This window comes from Tympanuchus pallidicinctus, unplaced genomic scaffold, assembly GCF_026119805.1.
Source record: "Tympanuchus pallidicinctus isolate F22 unplaced genomic scaffold, pur_lepc_1.0 scaffold3, whole genome shotgun sequence".
Taxonomy (NCBI): domain Eukaryota; kingdom Metazoa; phylum Chordata; class Aves; order Galliformes; family Phasianidae; genus Tympanuchus; species Tympanuchus pallidicinctus.
The window spans coordinates 92,324,431-92,350,649 of record NW_026294747.1 but is presented as its reverse complement, the minus strand read 5'-3'; the positions used below and the strand labels follow the sequence as shown (position 1 = coordinate 92,350,649).

The window sequence follows — 26,219 nt, the reverse complement described above, 5'->3', positions numbered from 1 at the left end:
CTGGCTTTATGACTCTTCTTGGAAGAGTCTTGAAATTTTTGATGCTTGATTTCTGCAGGAGATTTACCTGAGAAATTTGTGAGGTCACTTCACTGTCTGTAACAATGTCTGCTGAAGGAAGGCTGAAGCCAGTTTATATCAGCACGCTGCTTGGTACACCCTGCACCCCTCAACTGCCCAGAGGAGCAGAGCAGATAACAGGAGCATTTAACTAAGTGTTCATCACTTCCTTAGTGAAATCATCATGTACATATTATTTATTTTTTTAAAGGTCCAATGTCACCTATGTGGTCTTTTTTTGTCTTGCTGCTACCAGATCAGGAAGCTAGTTTGTTCTTGCTCAGCATGATCTTATTCCATATCTCTGTCATGCAGACTGTGACATGCCAGCCAAACAGCAGTGATACAGATTGCCAGCAACAGAAACGTGGCTGCTATGATATGCACAGAGCTGTTCTTTCCGATTGTTGTCACATAGCTAGGGTCGTTATAACTTTCCTAGGACTTCAAGGTAAATTATATTCAGAATTTCATCTGAAGAAGTAGCTGAACTCATGCCTGAACTCCCACCCTGACCATCAGGGAAGACACAGCACACAGGCTTCTTTCCAGTTTTATTAGAACAACTTCACCAAACTGTTTTCCCTGCCTATTTATTGGCTATAGTGGCTATTTTCAAAAGCATCCAGAGTTGTATCTTTGTCTGCTGTCACTGAGGTGTACCTTGCTGTTAATTGTTTTTTGGACCTTCTTTCCTTAGAAACTTACTTATTTTGGTTATACTGAGTAACCTGTGGTTGCTTGTTAAGTATCATACTGTTTCTTCCCTAGCAAGCCTTATTTTTCGCTGATAAGTTGTACAACTGTTTTTATCTGCTTTTTACTACTAAAGCTTGAGATAAGATATGGGTAAGATACTGTTCTACAGTGAAGTACAGAGGGAATTCCTACCATGCAGCTGAGAGACTTTTGAGCTGAAAGCTAAGTTGAGATACATGTTGCTTTTTTGTTGTTTTTTTCTTTCCTTGATTATGAACTGTTCTGCTCGGTACTCCTGGTATCAGGTGTATGGTGTTGAAGAGCTGTAGCTTCTCTTAGTCCCTTAACTTGGTGTTGTAGGAGTCCAGAGGCAAAGCGAATTTGTGGGGTAGATGGGGTGGATATCTCCTATAAAGTCTTGGGTTGCAGACCTGTCCTCTCGTCTGATCTTTCCCATTTTTGTATGGTTGAGTTTCTGTTGTTTTCTATTCTTTTTTGAAGCCTGAGCAGTTTTGAACAGGAATCAGGCTGGCATAATTTGAATGCCTTGAACTGTTAGGAAAAACGTCTTGATTTCCAGGTGTGGGGAGGAGTGTTGGTTTCCCCTGCCATCCCTACATCTGTCTTTGGGATGGAGAGACCGTATTGGTAATGGTTAATATCGATTAGTTGGGAAACTGAAAGTCATGGTTGCTGATATACCTTGTCTTGCTCTTGTGCAAATAACATGTGATGAGCATCCTTAGTAAAAATGCAATGCCAGCTACAGTATTGACAAACGCTGTGCTTACTGAAAGATGAGTTAGTAGTTTTTGGGTGCAGCTTGCTGGTCTACTTTATGTAAGCTATGTGTGCTGTTTGTAGCTGAAGACTGTTCTTTTGGGATAAATTATTCAGCAAATTGTGTTACTAGACCAGCTACAAGCTAGCTGAAAACATTTAGAGTATAAAGCTAAGACTTTGAGGAAATCTGTGCAGGTTTTGACTAATAAACCACAGGTTTTGATTAATAAAACACATATCTATTACATGTGTATAACAGGTACCAGAATGGTGCATGTTTTTTTTGATGTTCCTGAAGGTAATACAACAATTACAACATAGTGTGGTGCTGTTGCTTAAGTTGCTATAAGCTTGTATTGAAGATCAGTTCTTTTGAAGATAAAATTTATTTTTTCTCTAATCATGTTCATGGTAATAACTGAACTTTGATTTTTGTTCTATTTTTTTGAAGCTAGAAGTCTGTGGTTTTTATCTGAGGTCTGGCACCTAACGCAGAAAACCTGAGTCTGAGCAGCTTGGCTACCAGGTTCTGTATTTATGGTGGTTAGCATCATTTCTACCCGTGTTGCTAGCAGCACTTTAATATATACATATGGAGCAAAATAAGCTTTGCTTTAATCTGTTGCATCAGATTCTTTCTGAAGTGCATATTTCAAGGCGACCTAATTTTAATCTTTTTATGAACAGGAATAAGTGTAGTATTTCCCTTGTTGACCAGATGGTGATAGTAATGACTGACAAATCTACTCTCTTCCACAAAAAATGAACCTTGCCAGCTGCTGCTTTTTGGCTGGGATGGACAGGAATGTGTCAGAAAAATATGCTGACTGGCAGCTTGCTTGTTCTATCTCTGCTGAAGCCGAGAGTCCTGTGAGACAAAGAGTTGATAGGATGCTCCTCTGGGATGGAAAATGTAAAACAAACAAAATAACCAAACAAACAAAAAATCCTTTTGTCCTCCTTGGTTTGATTTTAATGCTACAGGAATTTCACTTCGAAAGAAAAGTAAAGCAATGCTTGTATTAAATAAGAGATTGTCAGGTATTCATCTTTAAGCTTTCCTTAGGTATGGGGAAGATATGAGGCAAAGGCTTTTCTTGACATGTATTTTTAATAATTTTTATTTTTAAAAAAAGACAAAGTATCATAATTTCTGTTAGAATGCTTAGATGTGTAGAGGAATGCTAGAAGTATTTCAAAAAACAGAATTGTTCTTTTATTATTATAATATAACGGAGTTTCTTTTCATTTTTAAGAACTAATAAAAGCCTTTAAGTGGCTTTGTCTTGCCTACTTAGGAAAGGCTAAGCATTTCAGAAGAATGAGGCTTTTTTATTATTATTTCCTGGGTGTTGTTAATTACATTAACTCTATAGTAATTCAGAGGAATCTTGTAATTCCCCTAGCAAATAAGCAGTACAGGACTATTGCATTTGTATTACTGTATTACTCTTTTGGTTGTTATTTTATTTTAGTACTGCTGAAGACTTAATCATTTTATGCACCAGCTTGTCATTCTTGAGATGAATGCTGTGTTATTTATTTACATGGATTACTATGGACTTTTTCCTTGGCTTTTTGTTTTTCTTCTTACACTTTTTATTCCAAAATGCGACTTTGGAGGGGACTGTGCCCTTTTACCTTGATTTTCTATGATACAGTAGTGCTAAATAACGTTTATTGCTTTTTGCCATAAATTGAACTGGACTTAATATACATAAAATATACAGAAAAGAGTAGAAGACTTCTGCATAGCCACTGGAGATCGTTAATAGCTTCAAAAACCATTTTTTTGTATGACATCCATACCGTTTTTCTTCTCAGTCTGTCTTATTTGAAGGGAGATGCAGGGTTCTGGGGTTGCTTCACTGCAATTTGGAAAGGCCAGGGCTGGAGATGGGTACCCTGGCCATGTGTGCCATGCCAATGGGACCCTCACACTACTCATCCAGGGTGAATACTAAGTAGGTGTGTTATGAGAAGCTTAGCAATAATCTCAGTAATGCTCTCTATGTTTCTTAAGAAGTCAACTTGGCATCAAAGTAAAAGCCACTTGAATTTTAAAAGCATTGAATGACAGAAATAAGGAGGGTGTTCTCCTTTAAAATTTTTTTAAATGTCCGTGAGGTGTCAGTGTGCATCCAAGAAGAAACATGGGTAACGAACACAGCATTCTTCAAAAATCAAGCTATCTTTTCAAGCTTTCAATCCTTTTTCAATCTTTGTTTTCTAGGGTCTGAAATCTTTTGTAGAAGAAAAGGTTACAATGGCTGAGTAAGAACTCAAAATCTGTATATATCTGTGTGACTTAATCTTCAAGTCTTTTTAATAATGTTTGTATTTTGGTCTAGTTTACAGAGTTAGTTTATGAACTCAGCTGCATTTTGAGGAGTCTGGTTGCAGCTGCACAGGTTTTTTTGGGAAGAGTTTACACAGCTTGATACATGTGATAAAAACAACTAGGAATTCTAAACAGTATTCTTAAGTTTTTGATGCTAAAGGTGTACCTAACACATTTGTAAAACTCTTATGTACGTAGATGTTATAGAAATGTATTTTTTCACATTGCTTCTATAAAATAAGTTGCCTTGCCAGAAGAAGCAGCAGTAGACAGTTGGATGTTAGGTGTTCTGTAGGCTCACTTCTGCAAGCACTTGAAGATGTGTACACATTTGCTGGATGTAGTTCAGCTTTTTTGCAAGATAGCTAAGCCTTTGGATTTTAAAGGCAAGGATATAGAAGCTAATTTTCTCGATATTTTAAAGAGATAACGTGCTATTCGTATGTGTTAAGCGACGTTCTGTTTTGGTATCATCTTTCAGATTCTGTAAGTACTTCTTTCTATAGCAATTTGTTAGCTTCTTGGGATGGCAAAATGTACTTCTCAAGTTCTCCTCGTGGTGGCACCTTAACTGAACAAATAACTGGTTGAAGTAAATGTTAGCAAATTTTGGAACCAAGTCTAATCTTAAACAAATCCCATTTAACTTTTTTATCATGTATGTTTTACAGTGTAAAGTTGTAATACAAATGCTTTCTGCGTTCCAGCGTCAGACATAATAAGTACCTAAACTGATTCTTCCATGTACAGATGCTGCATGCATAACTGGTGTGTGTTTGACTGAAAGCTGGGCCCTACAATTCTGCATCCTGTTCTTAATGCTGGGTGATTTATAAACACTGTTAGTACTATGCAGGCAATTTGATTAATGTAATCTGTGAAATTTCTACCTCACAAAGTATTATCCTTTAAAAACAAAGCAAACTTATTAGGAGTCATTTATACAGTGATGTATAGGAGCAGAATTTGAGTTCTTCCCATAAATTTTGGAGTAATTGGAAAGAATTTGAGTAATACACTTGATTGCAATAGTTGTCTAAATTTGGATATGTTAAGGTTTCAAGGAAGCTGTTTTGGGGTATTTTAAGGAAGATAATAAGGATTGAAGTAGTTCTGACTAGTTGCTGTTGATGAAGGCAGCTCATCTTATGGGTGAGGTTTTATAAAGCAGTTGAATCACTTTCTATCACAATAAGTAATACGAATGCTCCCACTGCTTCTCTGTGTCATCTGTCATCCCACGATGAGCTAGCTCAACTAATTTACCACCAGAATAACAAAATGGGGCAGTTGGATCACACAGGTGCTTGTGCTGGCACAGGAAGGGGATGCGAATGAGCAAAGGATCACGCAAGGAAGAGGGCAGTGAAGAATCCCTCTGGTGACCACAATTAAAATCAGACTCAGCCACTTCCTCAAACCTCACTTTTGAAAAGAAAAAAACTTTGGGCGGAAAAAGTTTTAATTAGAATTTTTAGTTAATAGTTTGCTGTATTTTATGCAACTTTACTCAGTAATGGAGCGTTCAGCTGTTTAAGGGAAGGGCTCTTTAATCTTCCCTTGAAGAATTCTCTGAATTGAAAAGATGCCAATAAAAGTAACTTCTAAGAATGAACGTCTCTTACATGCTCATATCCTAGAGCCCTCCTGGAAGAGCATTCCCAGTGGGCATTGGGCAAGAGTCTGCAAGGTTTGATGCAGCTGGGTAAGATTTTTGGCTATTGATGTTTTTACTCTTGCTCAGTTTTGGGAAAAACCATCCATTTTGACAGCTGTAGAACATTCAGATGGACACTCATCTCGTAGTAGTGTATGTGTGAATACATGGACTTTATCCAGCTGTGTTTTCCAGAGTGGTTTCAGTTGCCAGAAGAAAAAGCGCTCCTTGGACACAGAGAATATGTAAGGGATTCCTAAACATTTTGAGGAAGTGCAACATCCCCCAGGCAGCAAACTGGTACATGAGGCAGCTGCTGACCTGTACTATTCAGATGAAAATCTGAAGAGTTTATGTAAGTCGGTACAGAGTGTTTACATCCTAAGCACAGAGAAAATAGCACTGGTATCTGTAGCAAACAGAATTCATTTTGTTCACTTTTGTACAGTATTTTGAGCCCCTGGTATGTATGGAAACAAAAAGTAAATGTCCCAGTTGTGAGCTGTGGTTTCTCTGGTCACAGTCTCTCTATTCAGATCTACTAGAACCTGCGTATTTGAAGTATTGCACTGGTATGAATTTTACATGTGTTTTAGTGGAATATTTACTGGAATATTCATGATTTTGTTTCAAGTGTTGTAAATTTTCAGTGAGAGACAATTTGATTTGAACTGAGTTGCAGAAAACGTTCTTAAAAAAAAAAAATAAATATTTCCATCCTGGAAAAAAACCTAACCAGAAAACTCATCCACTAACAGTGCTTTCATTTGGGTGGGACAGGGAGAGAGAGTTTGGATTTGAGGAGAGTTCCACCATCACATGGCTATGAGTAGGGAAATTAAACAGAAATTTCAAAAGCAACAGTTTCTCTTTTGCAAGTTGTGAATTTGGAGACATAAACACTTAGTGTTTAAGCTTCTTTCTCCCCCAGTGTTACTGACTTCCAAATCTTTCCTCGTAGAAGAGTTTTCTGTTGTGACAATAAAGGTGAATAGATGATTTGAAGAAGTAGACTGTTGTCTTTTGTCATTGACAAAGAAAATTAAAGAGCATTGCTTTGAGTGTTAAAAGTTGTGTGGCCTCCTGAGAAGTAATTTGCTACTCTCACTATTGTTGTAAATAAAGCGTTGCCTCTTGTCTTGATAAAGTGTCTTGATTCTTTTATTTATCAGAGTTTTATGCGTATGAGTAAATAGCAGACAGACTTTTGAAGATAATTTTTACTTTTGTTCCCTGAGATGGTCAGACTTGGCAGGTAGTGGGTGGGCATTGCTTCCATGCAGAGTGTCATCTTCTAGGTGCTCTTCTGGTGTGTGGCACTGGGAAGGTACTCTAACCCATTTCTATTTTTGTCCCTTCAAACCAACTCTTTATCACTTTCCCTTCATGGTCACTGAATCATCAGTGAGTTGTGTGAAGCACTTCTTTGGGTGCAGTTCTGTGCTTCTTTCTTAACTTTAAGCAGGCTATCGATTGTTCCTCACTCTTAGTTGATTATGTCTTGTTGCCTCTGTGACTGGATTATTGTTCTACTTGAATTGGCTGCTCAAACCATCCAACTGTGTCAGTCGAAACAAAACATAAAACAGTCAAAGCATAAGACCCTGCTAATACAGCTGAGAGGTAACAGACTTGCTGTAGAAGAATTTCCAGGGTGATTTTTGCAAATTGTGCTCATTCAGTGGCCTTTCCAACTTCAACCTATGGAGGTGTGTTTGATCTACTAAGCCTTTTGGGTTTTATGTTGGTTTGTTTGTGGGTAGATTTCTTAGTGTTTTTTTTTTTAAATTATTACCTCTTTTTTAGAGGAGTGGGAGTGTGGAAAAGGGAGAGGGAACGTGGAACCTTTTCCCTTTTATTTTTTCAATGGATAGTTGTGATAGTTGAACAGTTATTTATAAAGTGAATTCATCTTGTTTATTTTCTTGAGTAGTCAACAGATTATTTTCTTGAATAGTCAATAGCAATTTTCTGTTTGAAAAAGGGAGCTGATTCTGGAAACATCCTAAGCTAATGTGAGTCATCACTGAAGGTTTAAAATAGTTGAATGTGATGTTTGTTTCCACCCTTCCAGAGCTCAAAATGGTATGAATCATCTTTTTTAGTGTTTCCCAGATAACAGTCTGAACGGAAACGGAATGCATTTCTGACTCAAGTGCTTAAATGTTAGTGGTGCACTCCCTGCTACTGCTGGTTTTGGCCGGGTGGGAATTCCATAGGAATTTCAGACAAATGTATGAACACAAACATTTTGTAACTATGGCAACTAAACCATGGGGTATTCTTGTGGTTGGTGACATGAAATTGTAAAAGCCTTCTACTGACTGGCAGAACTGATTTGACTTTACTTTTTGCCTAAATTTTGTGCATGGTAGGAGATTCAAAAAAAAAAAAAGGAAATCAGGAGAATCATTTCCTCAGACTTCTGGAATTCTCGTACAACAGCATAATTTTAAAATGTGTTGCATATTTTGTATAGCATCTGGCTACTGTTCCTGCCTGCTGAAATGAAAAACAAACCTGAATTTCTTCCATACTTGCATATGCTTATAGTCAAATGTAGGGCTCTGTTATTCTGTGTGAATGGGAGGGTAACTCAGCTGCATTCCTTACTCTAGTGTATGTCTTGAAATTGTGCTGAGAAAAAATACTCTATTGAAAGAAACAACTTTGATGCAGCTTGGAGTGGCCTATTTGTGATCATGCCAAGCTCCTTTAACAAGCTGCAATGAGAGCTTTGAGATTTCATCTCTTAGTTTAGAACTTGTGACAGAATCAAATTTGTCACCTGTCACAGGCAGCAGAGGAACTTTCATTTCCAGAAATGCACCTGACCAACACCTGCTCCTTCAGAAACTCAGCTGGATTGCCACAGAACAGAGTTGTGTTAAAGAAAAAGTGATGTTTGTGCCATGTTTCTCAGCTAGGATGGCACAGCTTTCAGTCTCAACACCTGCACTGTCCAGTGCTGAATTAGGGGAACTCCTGTGATGCTGCCTTTTCTTTAAGGGCATTTCCAGCCTTCAGCAGAAGAATCAGTGTTAAGAAAAAAGCAAGGTGAAAATCCAAGTTACTGGTTTGTATGATGAGGAACACATACAGGGTTAAAAAAAAAAAAAAAAAAAAAGAAAGTAAATAAATTTAAAAAACCAACAAAACACATGATTCTAGAAAGGGTAGAACTTGTTCTTTCTCTGACAAGATTACACTTGGGTTTTTTTTGTTTAATATATATTAAAAAAAAAAAAAAAAAAGCTGCTTTTTCCTTTTTAGATGTGGACTAAGTGAATTGTTTTCAATGCATTAGAGCAAGAACTTCCTAAACTTCCTGTGCCACCCTTCTTATAGAAAATCCTGTGGACATCTGTTGATACGCAAGGATGAAAGGCATGTGGTGATCTTGTACATTGTAGCATCTGTCCTTGAAATGCGGACGGTGTACTGTAGCCCAAAGAATACCTACTGGGAAAGAAAAAACAGGTCTATTGTGTGGTGACAGTAAAACGGTGTTATGTTGACTTTGTGATGTTGGTTGAGTTTCTGTAATAAAATATGATCTTGATTCTGTTTCCTGTTCTGAAGCAGTATTGCAGGAAAAAAATTTCAAAGGGGAAAATATGTAAGATCAGCACTTCGTATGCTCATCTTCAGAGCATGACTATAGATGAGTAGAGAAGCAGATCAAAAGAGATGTACTAACTCTTCTCTATGTATGAGTGCTCCAAGTGCCTGCAGGGAATTCTCAGTTGTTTTACCAGCTGCCCTAATATGATTTAGTGGGATCATGATGTAGCTCATTTGTAAGTGTGTGCACTCTGACATAAATAGTCTTAGGGCAGTGTAACTGGTGATACAAAACTAAGATTAGGAATTCTGCAGTTGTTTGTTTGCTCCAGCTGAGCTACCTTTATCTGTTTCTGTCGTTGGGAAGATTCAATAGCATCTCTTCCTGAAGCATCAAGCTGTCGGTGCCAGCTGTGACTGCGGGTTGCCTGTATTCTAAAGCCTCTGGTTAGTGTTTTTACTCTGTGTTATGGTTGCATTCCCATCTGGTGTAACCTCCCAGCAACCAGCTGAGTTGTGCAGGGGGGAGAATGGTTGATGTGTGGAAGAACAAATAAAGACTGCTGAGCCTTTGGGTTTTGTTTTGGTTCCTTGCACTCTGCTCTTAAAGTTGATGTGTGCAGCTGAAATTGCTGCCTTCAGTAATTACTACTGGAAGTATGCTCTGGGTGTAATTGTAATATATATTTAACAGTATTTCTAGTGCCAGGAAACAAAATAGGCTGTGGATGTGGTCTGAATTGGAAAGAATTATAGGGGTCTACAACATCATATACAGATAGGTGTACCGTTTTGTAGGCTGTCTTTCCTGAAATGGCAGTTGTCTTGACTTGTAATTAACTTTATTTTGATCCATTTCCACTGTTGTATTTTGGACAGCTGCTGAGTGTTAGAATTGCCTTCAGAGAGCTCCAGAGCAGGAGGCAGAGAAGGGAGTCAGGAGGAGCTGCCTGCCATTGCACACCACCTCTTCATGGCAGATTAGTTGATTTGTAGGAATGTGTGCTGAGTCCTCACTGTTTGCTAGGCTTCAGCTACTAGGCACAGCCTACTAGGCTTTGTATTTTGGTTATCGAGGCACTTTGTAAAAAAGATTTTGTTTCATCTTGTGGTGGTTGTAAGATGCTATAGATCAGCTGAAAGTTTCTTAGCCAGTGTATTGTTGGGGTATACAAAGTATGCAAGAAGTCTTACACAGAAAATTGCAAAAAACACTTTTAACACTTTTAAAATCTGATCAGAGAGAAATAAAGTATATTTATGATGTATTCTAAAAGATTGCAGTTTGATTAAATGTACAAATTATGTTTACATCTCAAGCACAATTGCATTAGTTTTTTTTCATCTGATGCTCCAATAGAGAGAAGATGGAATGAGTGCTAGATACTTTTCCTACTGGCACGTTTGCATCCCAATTTCTGTTGAAATGATGTAGCTTTGTATTTTCTGTGCAATCAGGTGCTTCTGTAAATCACTTCAGGCTGCATACTTGCCCGAGAGAAAGAAGAGCTGCCTACAGCATCCAAGAGGTGCAAGCAAAGCTGTTTCACTTGTCCTTGTAAGCAGAAGCATGGAGCCCAGAAGTTAAAATGAGTCTCCTTTTTCTGCATCCCAGCTGTGCATCATATGCAGAGTCTGGAATAAACAGAGCAAAATTGAGAAGAAAGACTGTAATTTATTATTGCCTTAGACCATTCTCTTTCCTGACTCCACCTCATTCCCCCAGGAGTGGGGAGGAAACAGCGAAGAGCTCAGACAAGTGACTCACAAGGCTGCTTGAAGTATTGCAGCTTATATTCATGGTGATGCTGAACACTCATCTTTGTTTGTGTGTTAGGAACACTTTAGTAAATATTATAGATAAATTATTCAAGAAACTGCTTATCTGTTGTTTGTGTACATTGCTTGTGCATGAATAGATAAGAGTACTGTGAGTAATCTGTCTTCTGAAGAGGTCCATAGCTTAGACCAGTTGTTTTTTAGAAAAATCATAAGCCTTACTCAGTTTTGAATTTTTCATTTTTACTGAAATCTGACAGAAGTTTTATCTCTTTCCTAGATCTTTAATTATACAGAATACTAAATGAAGCCAGTTGGCATATTCTCAGCCCAGAAGAGAACTTGGTAAATGCTGATTGTCAAGAGAAATGGTTATTTGAGTAGGTTTGTTGATACTGAATGTGCATCGCTGAGGTTTTCAGTATCATCTACAGTGCTGCTACAGTCCTTTGCTCATCAATTCCTGAGGAAAGGGTCAATCTATAGAAAAAATCTATTTTTAGCTGCTTCTGAGTTCACAGGTTTTTTTTCTGTCTGGTGCAGATGTGGCTGCTGTCATCCATATTTTAAACTGCGGATTGTGTTCCTATGATTGCTTTCTGTATATCTACTCATGGAATTCTCTTGGAAGTTGAGTCCGTTAAAGGCAATTTATTTGCTAGAAATACTATGTAAACACAAAGACTTTTTTTGCAAAAATGTATATTACCAGTTTTGTCCACTAGAAAGTTGTTTTTATTGTCTAATCATTGTACTCCTTAACATTGTAAGACTTAAATATGGAGATTTTGTTTTGCTAACAATTAGATGTGTCTGCTATCTGATCACCACTCAAGACCCAGTAGAAATGACTTTTTATTAAAAGTTAGATGATTCTCAACTACTTGTTTAAAAAGTCTTCTTATTTTAAATCTGTGAAATTTAATTTTGAAACATTCAAGGGCTTTGGAGAAGATGGATGCTGATAACCCACTGATCTTCGCTTACAGGAAGTTTTATTAGGATAAGTTAGGAAGTGTATTTTGAGAGATGTAGCTTTGTTTATTCATACCTCTGGTTGGGATTGTTGGATTAGTTTGGGAAGGGGAGTTATAAAGTCACCTCTTATTTACTCAGCATTCACACTCTTTTACTGTTATCTCTTCTCCCTTACTGAAAGTTACTAGTTTCCAGATAATACACTGAAAAACTAAAACTTAGGATTGATTTCTTTTAGTAGAATTGTGAATTTAAGCCTTTGGAATAGGTGGTGGTATAAAAACTTGTATTTTGCAAAGCAGAGGATATTTTGGGTTATTTTTTGAAAGCGCAGGAAGAAATTGAGACTGTTTCTGGTTGAACTCTCAGTAGCAGGGAGTGGGAAGGGGCAGATGGCCAAATGTTATTTTTGTTATATTTTGGTTTTTTGTTTGTTGTTTTTTTGAAGTAACGTAACCTTTGAGCAGTAGTTAATTGTGAGCAAAAGCTAGATGTTTCTAGGGTTAGTTGCCCTTTGGGTAAGAAAGTAATTGCATACACACATTTGTAGCGTGATTTTTTTGTTTTTTGTCTGCTTACTTTTCTGTGGCTCATAATGCCATCAAGATCAATGTAGTATTGACTTGGTTGTGCTGATTCTCTTCCTGATGCAAGCTGTGATGTATTGGCTCTTTGACCATAGGAATGTCACCATTCAAAAAAATACGTGGTGCTCTGCAAGATATGTGTTAACTTATTTGAGAAATAGTTTGGTTTATTTTCATTACGGGTAAGGTTTTTGGAGTAATTACCACAGCAGATTAAAGTATTTTTAACCGTGAATTTTCACAGTTCAGTAAGTGTGAAGTCCTATACTTTTTATATTGACTTTTCAATTTCTAACTAAATATTTTTAGGTGTGCTTTGAAGGATTAATTGCAAAGGTGAAAAATGGGCTGCTTTCAGATCGTGTTATCTCCTGTCTAGCACCACACCTAGTTATGTAATGGGAATTCTGAAGAAAAAGTATGGAATTCGTAGCTTTTGTTTGCTGTATAAACTTTTTAGCTCTAGAAGGCTGTTTATTAATACTTAACATACGGTTGTGGCATGAATTATTTAACAAATGCATGTATGTGTATGTACCATGAAAACCAAGTATATAGTTTGTAAATGTACCTTGCTCATATTGCAAAATATTTCATATTTTCCAAATATAACGACATATTTTTGTTTTTTTTTCTTTTTCCAAAGGAAGTTTGAGTTATGCAAGTGAACTACAGTGTCTGTTCCCTAGGCCGTTTCCCACAAAAAGTGAAATATCCTCAGGGCTGTGGGTGCTGTGTTTCTTAGCAGACAGTGGATGTTGCAACAGATTAGTCTTGAGGATGTCCTTCTTCTTATTTAAATAATCTTTGCTATGGCCAAGAAGAATTATTGAAATGCTAGAACAAAGCAGCACAGTGTACCAGCCATTGCTTTTTTTGTAATTAAAACCAGAAATATGAAGTTCCAAAACAACTGGACTCCATAGAAATGAATAGAATGTATCTATGAAGTTGTGTGGTGTGCTACGATTCACATATTGTAAATGAAAACATTTGGGAAATTTGAATCTTACTAGAAATTTCATGGTGAGTCCAAAGCGTGTGCTCTATTATGCCAAGCCTGGCGTTTCTGAGCTCAGGGAGCCCTGGACTAAGTCACTCTCTGGCACTTGTATAAAAACATTTGTCTGTGTGCACTGTCAGTAGGTGTGTGTTGAGCCATTTATTGTGTTACAGCAAAGCAGTTGTAGACATTATTTTAAATGAGTGGTGATGTGACTTTTCCTTCCTATGACTCCCAAAGGTGGGAATTTGCTGCATCTATTAATACCCAAACCATTTAATATTCCATTTCAACCTGTCTGTTTGGATTAATATGGGAAATTTGAGAGTGAATGCATTACTGGAGAGCAATTCCACCGGCCAGCTTGCCCACCATAGGCACACCATGACGTGGGCAGCTCAAAGGGACGTCAGAGGTACCGCACAGCGTGAGCAGAACCCTTGCTTTGTTCCTGGAGCTCTGAGTTAGTCCCACGAGTTAGCAGCCATTTACATAATACACCCACTAACCAGCACTTCAGCACGCTCGAGCTGAAATACTTATTTAGCAAGTTTTAGGACTTCATATGCATATACACTTGAGGTATGTGCTTCAGGCAGAGGGTAGGTTTGTCCTCATTGCAGAAAATCTTGGGTTGGCCATTAGTGGTTGGCCTCTACCGATCGCACTGAGATTCCACGTTAGAGATTCTGTGGGGAGTTCCTTGCCTTCAAACAGTTAAGCAAGGGCTGTGGTGTGGTGCTTCTCTGTCCAGTGCCATATGAAAGCAGTTAAATGCTGGAATTGTTTACTGCCTAAATTGTTGTTAGTCAGCAGAGCCAGCACACCGGATTTCTCTGTGGCTTTTAGTGGAAAATATTAAACGGTTGCTCTTTGCTCAGTTATAGAATTCTTACATTTTTGGCTGAATTAGTCACAAAATTGGCACAAACGTAACGGCAAAGGCTGCCCCAAAAAAGGGCAGTCTTTTTTTTTTCTGTGCCAGAGGAAGTTGCAGAGAGCAGTAGCTGGCTGCGTGTGACATGTGAGCATTACGGGGCATTCCATCCTGCGAGCCTGCAGTCTGCGCTCACTGAGCCACCGCTCTGCCGGGCCGCTGCAGGGTTTATCTGCTGTCATATCATTTCGTCTGTCGGGGAAAAAACCTGCTAAGCAGAGCCTCCATCCGAAGAGGAAAATCAGGTTGGCACAGTGACAGATGTTTGAATAAAGAAGTTGGCTCGGAGGAGGTGCGTGGAGCCTGATTTTATTTTTTTCCCCTCGCTCTCCGCCTTAATCTGAATGAGGACTCTCATGGGAACTGGATTCACATGGCGATCAAAAGGAACGCTTGAGTGATGAACTGCTTCTGCGGAAGTCTGAGGCAGTCATTTGTGTGCGGGAGCTGGCTTATTTTGCTGAAGCGTCCTTCTTGTTGGAATTCGTGCCGGGCGCGTTCCCTGATGGAGAAGCCAGAGGCTGGGGAAGGAGAGCTGAGCGTGCTGCGCTGCCGGTGGCGCTGAGGGGTGAGCTGCCTGCCTCTGTCGTTTGGGGAAGCTGGGTTGAGCCAACAGCGTTATTCAAGGAGTTGCATTGTCCCTGTGGTCTGACTCATCGCATGTAAATGTGCTGCAGCCTCGCTGTACATTGCAGATATTTTTATTGCGCGCGGAAGAATTATTTGCCTCTCTCCCTGCTCTGAAGAACTGCTGGAAAACGGATGCATTTTTTGGATGGACTGTTTCTGACGCTGAGGAACAGGGCTGCAGTATCACAGAATGGTCGGAGCCCGCGTTTATTCTCGGACAGCAGAGAGCCCGCTACTGTTTGCTGGCAACTGACCTTGCGGGACTGGGAATAGCCACAGCCATCTCTGTCAGAGCAATTGTTCGTTCTCCAGGCCTGCAGAATGGAGCCGGTGCTTCTCCAACAATGATCCCCCTGTCTGCTTAGGGGGAGGCACTGCTCAAGTTGTGCTGCTGACAAGGGCAGATTGGCTCGGAAGGACAGCTCTTGGAGGCAGCGAGCTCTGTTGCAATTCAGTTGGGTCTAGGATATTTTTATCAGCTGTTCCACAGCCTCATCGTTGTGGTTTCGATGTTTTGTGGAATTTTATTTCATAGAACAACTTTCTTAATGTCTCAGGGTGATCAAATCTGAAAAATGGAGCATAGAGTGGGATTGCAATGTCCTTTTCTAAATATTCAAACACCAGCAGCAGCGCTCACAAGTTTGTGAGTGTATGTGAAACAGGTGAAAGCATTCCCTATATGGTCCTTGGTGCAATATCTGCAGTGTGCTTCCAGAAACAGAGTTGCTGGTGTTATTCTGTTTGCTTTTGCTTCTTCAAACGGATCGAATGAGTCGAGTCTGTATTGTTGTTTTGGAGGAGGAGGAAGATGATTCTCCCACATTTGTTTCCAATATACCTCAGGAAAATATATGTTTGCGACCATTACCTCCTGGAAACGTGCTGGTAAGGCATGTTGTTTGGTGGCATATTTTTCATTTGTAATACTGGTGAGGATACCAATAGAAATGTATAGGATTATCATGAACATGAATGATGTTGAAAGAAGCAAAAGTGGTAAAAACTAAAGAGAGAAAGCCTGAAACTTAGTTTTAGAATTAATGTTTGCAGGAGCTTGCTGTTTTGCATGGAACTTGATTGATGGTGCAGCAGTAATAGATCTCAGCTCTTGCATGGTAGCAGAGGATTGTCAGAGGGCTTGGTGAACTGTGTTGGGAGTGAATGCTTTTCCCCTCTCCTCCTTCCTCAGGGTTACATTTATGCAACACCACTTTAGGAACTGATGTAATCATTATATTGCTGTTATATGCTGTATTTATTTTGAGAACTGATTGACTTCATCAAGTGACAGCAGTTAAGAGCTAAAGTAAAATAATGTAAGTCATAATTGAAATGTAACTGTTAGATTCAAACTACCTTTTCTGGACAGTGCTGTGGGGGCCTCTGCTTTTATTTCTTGAAATTGTTTTGTGAAGTGACTAATGAAAATCTTGCTAGCATATCACAGCAGCTTTTCTTTTACTGAGAAATCCTGCTATATTTAGCGTGTGAGCATGAATTTGTTACCATACTTATCTGATTGATACGCTTTGCTTTCTTGCTTGTTCTTTTCTCTTTCTGAACAGGTAAAACATTTCTACTCACTTTGGTCACTTTCTAATGTAAAGGGTATTAACCTACTTATATTTTATAGAGCTCACAGTGTGTAATGAGAGCCCTAATTTTATTAAGAGATATTCTCTTCTCAGCTGTTAAAAGCTACTCTTACAGGCTCTTTTTAAAATAATGTATGTTTCATTGGTTCATGCAGTGACAGAGTATGTTTGTGTGTCTGAGGTTTTTAAAGTTCTGAATTCTTTCAGTTCTACCTACTGTTAGTAGTGACTTTACTCCACTGCTTGGGAAGTCTGATTTTTGTCCTTACCTTGTGTTTGTGTTGTGTTACAGTATCATACACACATCACTAAAAACTGAAATGGATTTACATTCTTAATATTTGTTTTTCTTTGTTTCAGCCACCGTTGGTTCAAGCTATATTTAATGGAGACCCTGATGAAGTTCGAGCATTAATATTTAAGAAAGAAGATGTTAATTTTCAGGTAAATCCAAAATTAGCTTTGAATACAATCTACTTTTGTTTTGATCCAGCTTTCTGCTCTACTAATCACTTGAAAACTGTGTTAGTTCAAGAGCTGTAAGTTGTAGTGCTTTTATGTAATTAGCGAAAATAAAATTTTTATATACACTTAATCTGGAAAAGAGGAGGGAGAAAGATGGTATTCTTTTAGCTTTCTGCATTCACATTGATACTAAAGAGTTAATTTTATATTTTTTTTCAAATGTTAGTTTTGCAGTACTGGGATAACTGAAAAGTTTGTATGTACAGGTTTATCTTAACTTCTTAGAATGTAACACTAGTTGAGAATGATGCTTTGAATGAAATAGAGCATGTAGTACATATTAGACAATTAAAGAAAATATTACAGAGTTTCAGTAAGTAGGCTTAAGAATGGATATTAGAGAGATAAACCCAGTGCATAAAAAAGTGCCTCTGAAGTAAGAAATTGAAGAAATTGTGCTCATGTTGATACTGCAGATTTTTAAAAGTTGTACTGAAAATAAATCAAGTTTATTCCATTTTGGGTGAAATTCAAAGAATTGAACAGCATGTGTTTACTGTATTTACTTTCTATTAAAATTCTAATATGCATCTTTGACACTCTGCAAGATAATATTGCCTGAACCTTTTGCTTCTGTTAGAAAATTCTGTTTTGCTTATTGTAGGCTGTCATTAGCCATTTAGGGTATAGCATCATAGCAGTGTATGTAGCTGTTTCTTCTCCATCTACATCAGAATGTGACTAACACTAAAAAGCTAAAGCTAACATCTGGATGTTACGCTGTGGCCAGTGTTAGACCATGGTCATTGTTTACCTTTTGTTCTTGAGATTCACAGAACCAAAAGCAAATATTTAGTTAGGCGTGTGTATTTTGACATTTAAAAGCATTCTGTGTTATTTATATCTGGCCAGGGCCAACTAGAAATCCTGTTTTCATGAGCTTGGGCAGGGCTCTGTATAAGGAAACTCACTGTGAAATTGAAAGTTTTGTTTGATAAGGTTCCTTTTTTTCTTTTTCCCCTTTCCTTGGGAAGTTTTGCTTGTTCTTCAGCAACATTCTGTGATGGATTATATAATATCAAATGACATAATCTTCTGTTTAGTCATGGGTGCTTGTTCTGTGCATGTGTGTTTGTCTTGTCTCTCCATATGCACATTGTAATCCTATTATTAGCATATTCATTTTAAAAAACTGATTAGTCTTTATCATTTCATTTGTATTTCTCCATATACGAGTCAGGTTAAGCACCCATAGTAAACAAAGTAAGCTTAGTATCTTTCTGCTTCTTTATTTATTACAAAAGCCTATGCTAGGTTTTATTATCTGTGTGGTAGTGAGTTTGTTTGATTTTGGTTCTCTCACAACATTTGTCGAACAGGTGCTGTCAGTCCATAAATACAAAACAAGTAGACATGCTTAGATAAGAAAGCTTCTCATGTAATTGTTTCATACTTCTGGGTGAAGAGGGTTACTCTGAACTGCCAGGAAGCGATAGCAAAGAAAAATACTGTAGATTGAATATTCAAAATCTGTTTGTACATATGTATACATACCAATTTTGCTTCTTGCTGTGGATTTAGACCACATACTTATCTTGCAGTAGTGATGTCCAAGGAGCATTTAGAATGCATTGAAAACAAGCTGTTTTCCTCACAGCTCCCTTCTTCAGTGTAGGCAGATGCTTATCTCATGTGAGCACTCCTTTCTAACATGGCGGTCCCAGTTCTACTGCAGTATTTAATACTGAATTCACATATAACCCATAGAACAGTTTGTCAGGACTTGCTGAGTATACAGATCCTCCCAGGGTTGGGTAGAAATGAAGTTAACTGCAAAGGGAACTTTGTGCATCTGTCCGTGTGTGGTATTTTTCTTGGGTTTTGCACTTGTTGTATGTACTTGACTGAGGTAATGTATTCCCACGTAGTCCCGATCCAAACCTTTTCCCTTGGTTGTGTGTTACGAATTGATGTGGATAGAAGGAGGGGGGGAAGTGGAGGAAATGAATTGACTGTGTATGTTTCCAAATAAAGAGAAGGATTGGGATGAACTGTAGTGGGTTGTATTAGAACCAGTATATGTGTTAGATCTTTTTCCACTTAGCTGTCCAAGTGCTTCAGTACAATTGTTCGAATTCCAAAGCTGTTCCCTCCACTGCCTTTGCAGAGTCTTTTCCACTCTCAATACCAACTAATTATTTTGCAGTTTGTATTCTAATAGCTGGGATTCCTTCCTCCCTTCTGCGTAGCAGTTGATCAGTTATGTAACTGGAGACTGAGTCCTGCAAGTGAAATTGTGCCCAGAAGAAAGCTGGAGATAGAGCTGCACTGGGTCTTTACTGTGACAGTGATAGTCATTCTGAGAAGTTGTTGATGTCTTGGTAAAATACCTTTTTTTTCCTTTCTGTAATCATCCAGCTTCATTTACCTTTTTATTTTTGGGGTATATAATCTTTAACATCATTTGCCATTGGCTTAATGCTCTGCTAAAGCTAAGTGAGTTGAATCTGTGTGTTTGGCTTCCTAAAGGCAGGCTATGGTTTGCCCATTTGGTAATGGCTATCAATTGCACTAAGGTTGGACTGTATTAGAGCATTATTCATAAAGCAAGTGATGTCTTACTTAATAGTGTAATGTTATATTTAGATAGATTGTGAGGTGGGTGGCCTTTCGTAGCCTGCATTCTTGTGTGCAGATTCAAAGATCATGTACTGATAGTAAACCTGGGCTCTTCCAGGAAGGAGGTTGTTCTCTGTTCATGTCACATTTACCAGCTCTCTTGAATCACAGCTGGAATCTAGATTTAGAATGTATGTATTTTATTCAACTCAGCTGCTGTGATTCATGTGAAGAAAGAGCAAATTAAGCATGTTCTTTAGCCAGTGAAGTTGTGGGTCAAAAAAGCCTGCCTCCTTGGTGTGTGCAGCCTGCTGGACAACTTTGGGAACTTTGATCAAAGGTATTTTTGGAAGGTGCACTCTCTGAGGTTCCAATTACTGGAAAGAGGAGGAAGGATTACTTCTCCTTTCTCCTCCCCAAAAAATCTTGGGAAACTGTAGCTGCTCCTTTCATGAATCAGGCTTAAATCACATGCATATGTTGAGCCTGATAGAGTTTCTGTTTAGAGAGGGACTGAGAAAAGGGTGCATGTGAGCACTCATGCATATTTCTTACTACTCGTTTTTCCTTCATACCATCCTAGGCTTTTTAGATTTGGCAGTAAGGAAAACGGTGTGTGATAATTAACGCAGTATTTCTGTAGTAGTTTATGATGAATGTCAACGTTTCCTCCTCTTGGTGCTCAGAACAGCAAAGTTAGTTTGAAATTTGTGCACTTTTCAGCAGTTAATTTTACTTAAGTGATACTGTTACTGCCTTTCACCAGTCAGGATTTAGCTTTTTTTTGTTGTTGTTAGGTGTAGAAGTCCATCACCATTGTAAAATCGTACCCCCTTCATTTGTAACCAATACATCTATGATGTATGCTTAGTGTCATAGATTGTGAACATTGAATATTTTCACCTTGGCTTTTTGTTACAAGCACTACTGTGTTGAAGGAATACTGGCTCACTGACAGAAATGCTACAGAATTTGTGCATCTTATTCCTAAAATGATTGTTCAAAATCAAAACAGCTTTTCCTCCTCCTCCAAGAACTATTAGGATAATATTTCTAACCACAGAAAGTGATACTTCAGGTAACCCTATATGCTATCGTTGTAACCCAATTGCACTTGATCTTAGCCAAGGGGATAAACATCTGATCCTCTCTGGAAGCAGTGTCAGTGTGCCCCTTGCTCTTTTCATGCTAGTGCCAGACAGGCGTTGCATTTGGGGAATCCCAGAATGACACAAATGTCCCCCAGTTTTTACAGGTGCTCACTGCTCCCATTTGAAATACTGCTTGATACATGGTTAGTGACTTCAACATGAACCACCTGTGTTTTGCTGCTCATTTTGCTTTGGGAGATTATATAGATTTATATGTAGCATATCTTGAAGCTGTTCTGTTTTGTTGTTTTCAACACGAGATATAACACTGGAAAATGAAATCATAGATACTGTACTGAGCATTGCAGCTATCAAGATATCCAGATGCTTTCTGTTCCATACCACAGGCCATCCAGCACAGCTCTGAATTTTATGGCACTTTTCTGTCACAAGGAACCAAAAAATAAAAGTAAAAGCCCACCTGTGCTACTATTATGCAATTAAAGAAAAACAAAAACAAACTCCTTCCCCCCAAAACAAACAAACAAACAAAAACCAACCACCAACCAACCTAAAACAGCAACAAAAATAACCAATACCATACAACCAAACAACCCTGCAGCTATAAAGCATTGCCCATAAATCCCAGAGTTTTGTTGTTGGAGCTGGCAAGCATCGTGACCCAGTAGAAAACCATGACAGGTCTGAATGGGAGAGTGAAGTGTGTACATCTGTCTGCTGTTCTGAGCACAGGGTTTGCTGCATGGACAACTCTTGCAGAAGAAGTGTGGGCTCCTTTCCCAGCCCTGCAAAATGTGGGTTTGCATAACTCCTTGTTGGTGTTATTTGCATGTTAGGAAAATGTTGCTGGATTTCCTCCTCAGGTAGGATAAGATGTCTGTCGTGATTTCTTGTTATTTTTTGTTCCAATTTTATTCTGCACATCATTGCATGTACTACAAGAGGAGGAAAATTGGCTTGTTAGTTTGGTCAGAAGCCTAGGGTTTCTCATGCAGCATTGAGTTTAGGTACCAGGAGAATTAGAAATTGAGAGTATCTATTATCCATGTAATTTAGGAAATAATGGTTTATAACATAAACATAAATAACATTATAGCACAGTTAAAAACTAAGAAAGATTCTTTGTGGTGCTGGTGTCTATCAGGAAAGTACTAGAAGAGGTTAAATTAAAAAAATAGGCAAAAGTTTCTTGGTTTTCATCTTTATATTTCTCTTGTGGGCTGGACTCTTGGGTATATTTCATGTCCAGGCTTATAAGTGCAGCCTAGAACAAGAAAAATGTGAATTAAAATGTCTGAAATACAGAACATTCCACAAAATGTAGCAGGATGCAGTGCTCTGATCATGCAGATAAATTATGTACAGATTTTGGATCTTTAGATTTTTAATATATGTTATGTAAGAAACTAAATCACTTCTCAATTATTTTGAGTATCTCTGAAGGTAAGGAAACTTAAAAACACAGCATGGCCTTGCTTAAAAGCAGATAAAGGGAAAGCTGCAAAGTATGACATAAAAATAATCTTCAGGAGTTTATTATCTTTGTGTTATCTTTCTGTAGCCATTCATTTTACCAAAGTGTATAAATGGTACGAGAATTTTTCCCCCTTCTGATTAATAAAAGAACAGAACAAAATGCATACAACTACAATTGTAAAAATCATTTTAATTTGACATCTGTGCCTCATAAAACCTCTTCCATTATTAACTGCTATACATAAACTATTTCAGTTATCCTTTTTGTGGTCACTAGCTTTTGTAACTTCAGTCACATCAAGAGAGCAGTTAGCCATCTGAGGCATCTGAAGGTGCTGCTCGGAGCAGATTAGCACATGGCACTTCTCTGACAGTGGCAGTTCATGCGCAGTGCTGTGTTTCTTTGCTTGAGGATATCAGGAAAGCTCTTAAGATGCTCTGGAAATAGATTTGAGAACAATGGAGAACGCAGACAATTTTGCACAGGAAATTGATTGGGCCAGGTAAAGGCAGTAAGAAGACAGCTATGGGCCAACCACACTCCTTTCCACTTCAGGGGCACTATGACCATTGACTGGAAAGAAGTTCTGCAATGTTTTGTAATGTGTGTCATTTTGTCCACGTGAAGTACACTTGAAGATGCATCATTTTTCAGAACAATTCATCTCCAGCTTTTGTTACTAGGTAATATTTCTGTCAGTCAGAATGAAGCTTCTGGGGCCTCTGTATCTAAACTGGTGAGACTAGATGGTAGTTAGATCTAGCATAGTGTAGCAAAAGCTAAGCAGGAATCATGTTCTAACTTCTTTCTAAAGGGTGAGAGAGCTTGAGTTTGCTAAGGACTCTATTTGTCTCAAACAAGCATCAGACTCAGTAACTATTTTGTTGAGTCCATTGTAGGCAGTGTAGACTGTTTGCATGAAGACCTTTTATGCTGGCAGCTACAGTTGGCAACAAAAACTTGGGCTAAGCTCTTTGATGCTGTGAGGCAGCATCTTATTGTGCTCCTTGGCAGCACAGACTGTGCGGGCAGCTCCATCGCTCCTGCTTTGCTGACGTGAATGTCAGGAAGGAATTAACAAAGCATCCAGAAAAAAATGTAACACATTCTGAAGAGTGGTGGATTTTTTTATACAGATGTATTTCTTGTATTGTTTGACCTCCTATCTTAGCAGTTCAGATTATAAACTTTTTTTTTTTAATGCAAGTAATGTTAAGGATATCTGTGAATTTGAAAGGCTTTGCGGAATTGATGAGAACATATGAGTTATAACTTTTGAGTTTGGCTCTAGTTACTATAACTCATTTTCATCCTTTGAATTGTTCAGCACTGTGACTGGATGTGAGTTTTCCTACAAGTAAAACCTCTATATTGAAAAGCCATAGGTGTACATGTGGGTATACGTTCATCTACGAAGACTGGTCTGAAATCATTGTCTCCTATCACATTCGGTTGGTCCAGGATGTCAGAGGAGGATGTTGGTGGTATGACAGCAGAAGCTGAAACCTCCCACCAATATTCTGTTACTTGTTGCCATGTGACAGATGGCAGCAGAGGGGCAGTCTGACACAATGGCATCTTGCAGGCAAGCGCGGATGAAGCAAAAGAATGTCATTAAATTCCTCTATGCAGAAAGAATTGCTCCCATTGACATTCACTGGTGCTTGCTGAACATTTAGGGAGACCAACCAGTGAAGCAGTGGATGAGGTGTGGTGCATTTCAACAGTGCTGACAGTGATAGGGTCACCTCCACTGGTGCAGTTTTCTACAAGCATGGTAGGCAGGTTCTTGTTTGTTGCTGGCAAAAAGTGCATAGCTAATGGTGATGACTATGTTTGTAGCTGAGAATTAGCTCTATGAAATAGTGGTGTTGTGCTCTCTGTGTCTGTTGTAGTTTCCATGGAAATAAATTGTGAGGCATTACTTTTGGAGTGCCCCAAAGGGTAGCTTATCTAAACACATGATCAGCTGTCAGTGGAAACAGGCCTTTGAAATCATTGCAGGAGGTCAGAGAGAAAATTAAATATAACTGTATAAACAAATATGAGTAATGATAGTATCTCCAATTAAACCCACTGTTCAGAAACAGACCTTGATTTGGTACAGCAACTCGTGCCTTGCTGTTTCTATTCAGAACGCAATTTCAGAAGCTGTATTGGAGTCGGAGAAATGTTCTAATAGCAACTGTGTGCCTGTGAGACCTCACAGAGAGCAGCAGGTGAAGTTGAGGTTGCAGTAAATCATAAAACAAATAGGGTATGCCTTCAGACACTTCCACTGCTAACTGTTCCTTGAGCAGTTTTTGTTAACATCTGACCAACAGAAGCTGTACCTATCATCTTTATTAGAACAGATTTCTAATAAGAATTGAGGGAGCTTTTCCAAGTAGCTGAAGACATTTTAACCGGTTAGTGACTGTATCTAATTTGTTACGATTTTATTTTGCTTGAGATATATGCAAATACGTTTTTCTTACATGTGATACTGAAGAAAATATATAATCTTAAGGATTCATGATGGCACCTATCCTATCTTGTTCGTCCTTGGGCTTTTAATAAAATACAGCCATAAAATTATGGCAAGATGCTTCTTTCTCCTTATTTTTTTCTTTTTGCTCAGACTTCCCTTCAGTGTGTATTTCAATGAACTTCATAGCTTTCTGATGGTAGATGTTCTCTGTAATGAACTTTCTTGATGTTTCCACCAAAAACAGGAACTCACATTTACTGTGTGACCAGCCTGACGATGAGTCATGAGGCTCTCCTGCTTCCTGCAGCATTCACTTAATTGACATTTATTTCTATGTGCAGAAATAGTAGGAAAATTCTGTGAGGAATCTTACTTCTTGAGAGTGTTTGTGCTCCTCTGCATCAGTGTGTAACATGGTGCTGAAGTAGTTCATTTGCAAGAAGATCTACGGTTTGGCTTTTAAAAGGGCATAATATGCATAGCACACGTAAATGTGTGAGATTTTTTTAAGTAAAAAGATACAAAGTTAACTTACAAAAATTACTGTCAATACGCATGCTCGATTTCAGTGAGATGTTTTTTTAAGGGAGTAGATAGAATTTATCACTACCATACGGGAATATCCAGGAGTTATTTTGGTATAGAGTTAAGCTTTTCATAACTTCATTTTTCAGGAATGTTTATGTTAAGTATCTGAAGGGGGTAAGAAGATACTTAGCTGCAGGGAATATAGGGAAGCTTTCCCTGTAGGAAAGTTTCGTCTGTTTCTAGAGCAATTGCTAAGGGGCTATTTGTTTCATGGATCTGAAGCATGGTTAATTCCAAGAAATGGGGAACTGTGGAGACCTAATTCTTCTGAGTGTTGTGGAAATGTGCAGCATGTTGTATACTGTGTCTGGGTACTGTAAGAATATCCATTAGCTACTCAAAAATTTAAATTCGTAATATAGTAGTTATTTTATGTTACTTAACTATATTACGGTTTGGAGTTTCCTGTTCATTAGTGTGGGATGTTTTCCAAGCATATCATCTGTAATGAATAATCAGATAGCTTATTTCCTTTTAATGTGGCTTTGAGAGTGAATCATGCTTTTCAGCCTCAATATAAGGTATGTCCACATTGCACTGAGTTCCTTTTCTGGTGTAGAAATGTTTTAGAATGTTTTAAAATACAAAGCTTTGTAAGTGAGCATTTTACTTCCGAATCAGAATTCTGAATGACAGAACCTTGCCAGTGCAAATTGAAATAATCCTCTGCATCCTGTTGGTAACGTCATATTTACTCTGTGCAAATGAGATTTTCAAGTGTATTGAGTTATCGCTCTTGTTGGAGCCGTATAATAAAACCTTCAACAGAGTTGCAGGATAATCTTACTAACATCAGCAAATTGCTGCCTGGCACGGTGTGTTATTTGGATAACTCAGGAGGTTACCGATTGCATAGAATAGGACTCTTCTTA

At 38.3% G+C, this 26,219-nt stretch overlaps 1 protein-coding gene across 2 annotated transcripts in view; it reads left to right on the top strand.

Moving 5' to 3' along the window:
* Positions 1 to 26,219, top strand: part of ANKRD28 (ankyrin repeat domain 28) — a 105,638-nt gene that overhangs the window by 23,783 nt on the left and 55,636 nt on the right. The window contains exons 1-2 of one of the 2 annotated variants that reach the window (XM_052695606.1): positions 14,487 to 15,906; positions 16,977 to 17,060. In XM_052695606.1, coding sequence (XP_052551566.1) covers positions 15,790 to 15,906; positions 16,977 to 17,060 — 201 coding nt within the window. In that variant the 5' untranslated portion in view covers positions 14,487 to 15,789. Of the gene's footprint in view, positions 1 to 14,486; positions 15,907 to 16,976; positions 17,061 to 26,219 lie in introns of those variants that run through there. The other variant, XM_052695607.1, reaches the window with a different exon arrangement.